At 27.0% G+C, this 7422-nt stretch overlaps 2 protein-coding genes across 2 annotated transcripts in view; one reads left to right on the top strand and one right to left on the bottom strand.

The window, feature by feature from the left end:
• The window catches only part of LOC111623708, a 62307-nt gene that overhangs the window by 53769 nt on the left and 1116 nt on the right, over window positions 1-7422 (bottom strand). The window contains exon 2 of the mRNA XM_023366396.1: window positions 2913-3116. Coding sequence (XP_023222164.1) covers window positions 2913-3068 — 156 coding nt within the window. The 5' untranslated portion in view covers window positions 3069-3116. The remainder of the gene's footprint in view (window positions 1-2912; window positions 3117-7422) is intronic.
• Window positions 6118-7416, top strand: LOC111623703 (protein FAM200B-like; the record flags this gene model as incomplete). The annotated part of the gene is given in 2 exon segments (XM_023366384.1): window positions 6118-6420; window positions 6514-7416. Coding segments are annotated over 2 exon segments (1206 nt in total), but the record flags the coding sequence as incomplete, so codon positions are not given.

Genomic DNA, 7422 nt, shown 5'->3' with positions numbered 1-7422 from the left:
ACATTAACATTACGACCTGGTCTGCAAGAAGCCGAAATCTAAATTCTAACAAAAATTTTGTGGGTTTTTTGTGTGAAAAGTTTACAAAAATGGAAAACAATATTTTTCAGTTTCAGAGCTCAAACAGGAAATTCTAGATGCATTTGCATAACATTAACCCAACAATCTATAAAATTTAACTATCCATGTATGCATGTTTCACTTAAGAGAAATCGGAATCCTTTAATTCAAATTTGGTTCTCAACCTGAAGATGGCCTGTGAATCAGGCTGAAAACGTTTGTTTGAAATAAATTATATTTCTCGGCAAGGATAAGGTGTTAGTTATATGTATAGTGATTTGCTGAGTACTTTATATTATTGGATTTTTAATTCAGAAAAATTCAGAATACATTTATATTATTATTTTACTTCTACATTTTAATAATTTATTCAGTAAATTTATAATTTGAAAATGTTTTGATATTTAAGATATTTTAAAACATTAAATATTTGCATTATCGTAATATATAATTTTTTCTTTTCATTTAAGTTATTTTTATTTCTAATACAATCAATTTTAGCCATAATTAGTATTGTAATTATCACAATATAAAAGTGCAGTACTCTAAATGACTTTAAAAGTAGCTACATTATGAGCTACTTTTCCTACTGACTTCCTATAATAGCCTTATTTAAAATCTTCATTTGTTTCGTAACTTGTACTGTAAATTCACTTGTTTTTCTCACTGGTGGCCGAGTGGATAAAAGTCACCAAACAATTGATAGTCAGTCCTGAGATTTCATCTGACCAATGAGCTGGCTGTTTGGAGTTTTTCAGATTTTCTTCGTGTGCCTAAATAATGGCTGGTTACCCAAAGAAAGACTTTCAGAGAGACACCACTCAAGATGTTTTGCCTTATCCTGTCGACCAAACCTTTCGTTTCACTGATTTTGATATTCTGTAAGATTTTTCCTTCAATTAATTCTTCTTATGTCCTAATCATATTTATAAACAACTGCCTTGTTTAATATTATGTTGCAATCATTCTCATTATATTAAATTTCAATTTTTATAATTGACAAGTATTTAATATTTATGCAATTTGTATTAGTTTAATGTAAAACTTCACCCAATTGAATATCTTCTATTGCAATAAATCTGTTTAGCAATACATTTCTTCTTTGACCATATTTGTAAAATGCATAGCATTTTCATTTCTCTACAAAAATAATAATTCAGTAAATTAAAAGTTAATTTATTGCTTGTTTTTGAAATTAAAATGTAGTACTCTCTTAATAGTAATTCCAAAATGAACATTAACTATAGTCAGTAGGCATCAGTACAGATAAAAGCAATTTTCCAGATTTAGCATGTTTTTGATGTTTTAACACTTAAATTTTTTAATAAATGTCTAATAATACTATAAGTTTTTCTGTTCTGACATTGTCTAATTTTATAGAATTACTGTATTTGTAGTCAGACAAGGTAAAATGAGAAAAGAGATACTTTTTTAAAAACTCTCATTATAGCAATAAGCTTCTCTACTACAATATTTTTTCTTGTTCTGCTAAATATCTCTATAGAGGGTTTTGACTATATATGAAATCGTAGAAAGGTCATTTTTATATGTTGCTCATCCACAGAAATATAATGAAAGATCACACAAGCATTGCTTAGCTTATATAACTGTAAAGACTTCCTTCAAGAGATTAATAATCCATCGTTAGTAGCCACCATTAATAATGGCTACCCAGTACAAAACAATCAAGGTGACCAGTGTTTTTAATGCTCTTATAGAAGAGATGTATCAAAATGTTATTTTTATGGATTTATAGGATTGACAAGCGTTTTTCAAATAATGTACAATGTACTGCATGTACTGTATGTACTGCATGTACTGTACAATGTACTGCAATATATTTTATTTAAGTTAATCAATTATTGTGTAATTTCAAACTGCCAATTGATATTTTTATACTTTCATGTTAAAGGAAGATAAACCATTCCTATGAAAAGTTAATATTACTGTTGTTAGTGATATGTTTGTGGTTTGAATAACATGAGTTTTTATAGGTATCTCTTTGTAATTATATAAGGATACATATATACTTGATATCTTCCTTATTAAATTATTATATTATATTATATTTGTTAATCATCATCATCTTTTGTAAATTTATTGTTTAAAAGATATTAAAAAATCAAAAACTTGAAATATTTGAAAGAATTTGGAAAATTATCTCATAACATGGAAGAATCAATGTTTATCAATTTAAACTTCATTTATGTGGATGTCTATCACTATTCATTTTACAAACAATATAAATTGTAAAATTTTGAATATAGAAAGGTCCAATGGCTTATAGAGATCAACAAAATGATAAAAATTCAAACTACAGTATTAAAGCAAAACATCATAGAAACGATAATATTTAATTAATCAATATCAATAACTAATATAATTTTAACTGAATTCTTGAAATTAATTATTCTAATCTTTTGTAACATTAAAAAGTTTCTAAGAATCTTAATTTTGAAGTCTAAATGCTTATTTGGATAATTTTTAACTATTTCTTGAATAAATATAATATCAAAATATATGGAAATATTGTATTATTGAGAATAGCATATAATAATGACATCACCTTTTATTCATCTGAATTTTATCTTAACAACATGACATGTATAATAAACATTAGATAACACATATATCATAATTTTATTATTAAAAATGTACTATCTCGAAAAAACAAATTTAATTACTTCAAACTAAAAACAAAACTTGTGACTAATCCATAAAAATTTATTATTAATTTATTTTTGAAAACAAATTCCAAAATCTGAGATTTACATTTTAAATAACAACAAACTATCAAAATTGTGTGTATAAAAAATTTACAAAATAGATCTAGAAATTTTTAATCAACGTACTCGTCCTTGTCGAAGCTGCTTTTTAACATTTTTGGAAACAATATCTCCAGACTGATTCATAAATGATGTTAACTCTCCTTGAGGCTGTCCATTGCTATCCTTTAAACCTTTATCACGCAGTATTTTATCCATTTCTTTCTTTAACCAGGATTTCATTTCCTGTACTAATTTTTCTTTCTTCTTTGATGATTTGATGGTAGACTCCTAAATAAAGTAATTTAATATTAATTTATCTTTTCTGTCGCTCTTTTAATCCTTTTAATTAAAAATTAAATAATATTTTAAATTAGACTACTCATGTTTTAGTATTCATTATTAAATAATAATAATTATTATTTAAGGAATCCATCAATGGCATTTTGAATAATTATCTTGCAAAATATTGATTGCAAAAAAATAAAAGAAACCTTTACATATTTTTATACAATTCTGTTTTTAATTATAAAACAAAAATCAATATGAATTTTTATCTATTCTATAATAAAATAGGTAATAATAAATAAAAACACTATATGCATGTCAGTGCATACTATAGCAACTTCACAAGAATTGAAAATAAATTTGCATCTAAATGCATAGTTGATAATAAAGCAGATTCTCAATTACATAAGAGTTGTTTTCTAAACAAGCCACAAGTATTTTAAATATTGCATAATATGAACAAGATTTTGCCACTTAAATTAATGGTAAATACCGAATTAAAGATAAAGATGATCACCATTAGATGGTGATCTTGGCCATCTTTAATTCATTTTCTTTCTTCCTTCATGCTCAAAGAACATAGCATTTACCATCAATTTGGAGATGGCAGCAATCATCATCTAATGATGATCTTTAATTTAGCTTTATTTTCTACTTATTTTAACTTTTATTTCTACTTATAAACTAAAACTGTTAGATATAAAACAGTTGAGAAGTTTTATATCTAAAAGTTTTAGTTTATAAGTAGAAATCTCACTAGATACATGGTTGGCTAGAATAGATGTATGTTATTCAGATATTTAAGTTATTTAATTCAATTGTAATGAGTACTGTTAACTATGCTTTTCCAGAGTGGATTTTAAGTTATTTTAATCAGAAGTGATACAAAATCAATTTTATAAAATATATTTTTAAAATTGAAAAACATGTTAAGTATAGGCTGTCACAGAGCTCATATTTCTTTCAAACTCCTTAAAATAGTATTAAAATTTACAAGAAAATTATTTTTTAATCAAGATATAGTGGAAAGAAAAATTCTCAATGAAATGTTTATTAAAAACCAAATGCTTATAACAAGAAACATAAATTTTAATGAAGTAGGTTTGTCTATAAAATTGGTTACAGACATGTCAGAATCATATGATTTTTTATTTGGGAACAGTTACAAAAGGATGGAACATAAATTATTATTCCAAGAATATAAACTGTTAAAAACAGTTGCAAGTTTCACTCTTGATCTTGTACAATGGCCAAGGTTGGTGAAGTGCTTATTATAAGTGTAATAAATTAAGTTACATGTATTTATCAATCTTGTTACAGTTAAGTTAATGTAACGTCTAATTAAGATATAGAAATCAAAATTGCCTTTTTTTTTAATAAACTGTGGCAGTAAAGAAAATTGTCACACATTTTTGAATGTGAGAAAAAAAGGATTAATTGTATGTATCATAAAAAATAAGTTTTTACCTGTATCTGTATTACCATACCATACTAAGTTATTGTTAGTGTCAGTTAAGAAATACATACATTTTTTAATTTCTTTTAATGAACTGAATTGTACTTCTGTTAATGCTTCTAATGATTTGATGTTCATGTTGTTCAAAACTTTGTTTTAGTTTTTAATTTCTTAATATTTTTTATATCTTTTTTTGTATCCCTGACAATAGGAGTTTCACTAATTGGTAATAAAGAATTGATTTGAATAAACTGTGATTTAATAATAATAATAGTTTCGTGTTCTAATCAGTATATGCTTGAATCCTTTCAAAAGCTGACACACTAAGAAAATTAAACAATTTAACTATTTTTCAACATGTTCATTACAACAAATTTCAAAAAGTCAATATTTCTCAAACAATATGACATCATTAATAGCTAAAGAACATAACTAAGACACAGAGGAATTTTCGGTCAAGAAGGAATTTAAACATTGCATATTAATCTCTCTCTCTCATTATTCTAAATTGTGTATTTTAAATGTTTGAGAAAATTCACTTTATATTATATGCATTCATCTTTGATATTTTGGTTCTTAAATGTCAAATACTTTATTTAACTTGAATTTTGTTCATTATTATTTCATTTATACTTATTGAAATTAAAGTAAGTGACATTGTATCCTAATAAAGTTCCAAATAAAAATGGCTGAAATGAAGCCTATAAAGCTATGCAATTTTTCTATAAAACATCCCCATTTTTTCTCCATAGAACATAAGACATAGAAAAAATAAAATACATACAAAAGTATGTTCCCTATTCTAAAATTATTATTTCATTAAACTTAAAAAATTTTTAATTACATCCAATTTTAAATATTTTTAAGTTTAATGAAATAATTATTTACAAAATATCATCCATAAAAAATTTTTTAATTTAATCAATGTACAGTAAAGCAAAATTTTTTTATTTTTGAACTTAAATTTATTGTTGTTTCAACTTTTCACATGAGATCCTCATGTATTTTAAAGTAAATTTCTTATTTTAATTGATTTTAATGTTATTTATTACACATTTTTATAACTATATTTACTTTGTATATCTTTCATATATTGTAATGTGTTAAAGCATTCAAATTTATCAAAAAACTTTAAATATTGTTCAAAATAACTTTTAAGTGGTTTTAATATTTTAAAAATTTATTTCATTAAATTTAGTTTGAAGCAGCTTACAATTCATCAGTATATAAGTTCACATTCATTGAAATTCTTATTACAGTAGAGCAGTGTTTTTCAACCTTTTTGAATACGCGACCCCTTTACAAGTTAAAAATTTTTGCCGACCCCCCAGGTCCATATTAAAAGTATGTCAATGATTTTAAAAATTACGTATTTAATTTTCTTTCCGTTGAGACCTAAATATCAATCGAAAAACCAATTGTACTCTGCAAATAAGTCGCAAGAGCCCTGCAAATAGTAACTTTTCCACGGGGGCGCTGGAAGCGAATGCGCCAACAAGTACAGACGTGATTGTATTGTCTTTGCGCTTTGCTCCGCAAGACCATAAAATGGATAAATTTCTCAAAAGATCGCAGCCCTCCACGTCTGGTACAAGTGGCAGTGACGGAAGTGAATCAAAACCGAAAAAAAACAGACATTACTACGACAATTATTTGAAATACGGATTTACTGTCATGAATAATAAACCTCAATGTGTAATTTGCGGCGATGTATTATCACGTGAGAGTATGAAACCATCAAAACTTATGCGTCACCTTTCAACCAAACATCCCAAAGAAGCTGATAAACCGCTGGATTTCTTTGAATGTAAGCTGAAAACCCTTAACCTGCAGCAAAATACTATGATTCAGGTAATAAAATAGTATTGTTATTTGGTGATTAAAAATAATATTTATTATTGCTTAATTATTTATTTGTTTTTCTGATTTTTTGTCTGTTTTTAGGTATCCAGTGTCAACGAAAACGCATTATTAGCTAGTTACAGAGTTGCATACCGAGTTGCTAAAGCAGGGAAGCCGCATACAGATGCCGAAAATCTTATTTTGCCAGCAGCCCTAGATATGGTTGAAATTATGTTAGGTAGGCAGGAGGCAAGCAAGCTAAAAAGCATACCACTTTCTGACAATACTATTGAACGCAGAATAAACGATATGGCCAGTGACATTCGAGAACAAGTAGTCGAGAAATTAAAGAAGAGCCCACATTTTGCTTTGCAGTTTGACGAATCTACTGATGTTTCAGATTGTGCACAGTTTGTAGTATTTGTGCGCTTTGAAGCAGATGAAAGTATCACAGAAGACATTTTATTTTGCAAAGCACTTTCTTCAAACACCACAGGTCAGTGTTTGTACGACATATTTTTAGAAAGCACTCGCAACTACAAGATTGATTGGACAAAATGTATTGCCATTTGTAGCGATGGCGCTAAAGCTATGACTGGACAAAAAAGCGGACTCGTTGCAAAATTAAAATCAATAATGCCTAATGTCTCATGGACACACTGCTTTCTTCATCGACATGCTCTGGTAGCCAAGGTTTTACCTTCTGATTTAAATGAAGTGCTTAAAGAGGTGATCAAAATTGTGAATTCTATTAAAGGTAAAGCCTTGCAAACCCGACTGTTCAGAATCATTTGTGAAGACATGGGTTCGCTTCATCAAAATCTCCTTTATCATACAGAGGTCAGGTAGCTATCCAAAGGAAAGGTATTGACAAGAGTTTTAGAACTGAAAGCTGAATTGTTAATGTTTTTACAAGGTGCTAAATCTGAATATGCGAATTATTTATGTGACCCTGTTTGGCTCCTAAAATTAGCATTTCTTGCTGATCTTTTTAGCCACCTGAATATTTTA

The sequence above is a fragment of the Centruroides sculpturatus genome, unplaced genomic scaffold (genome assembly GCF_000671375.1).
Source record: "Centruroides sculpturatus isolate CEXI.00-Female unplaced genomic scaffold, Cexi_2.0 scaffold49, whole genome shotgun sequence".
Classification (NCBI taxonomy): domain Eukaryota; kingdom Metazoa; phylum Arthropoda; class Arachnida; order Scorpiones; family Buthidae; genus Centruroides; species Centruroides sculpturatus.
This window is presented reverse-complemented; position numbering and strand designations above follow the sequence as displayed.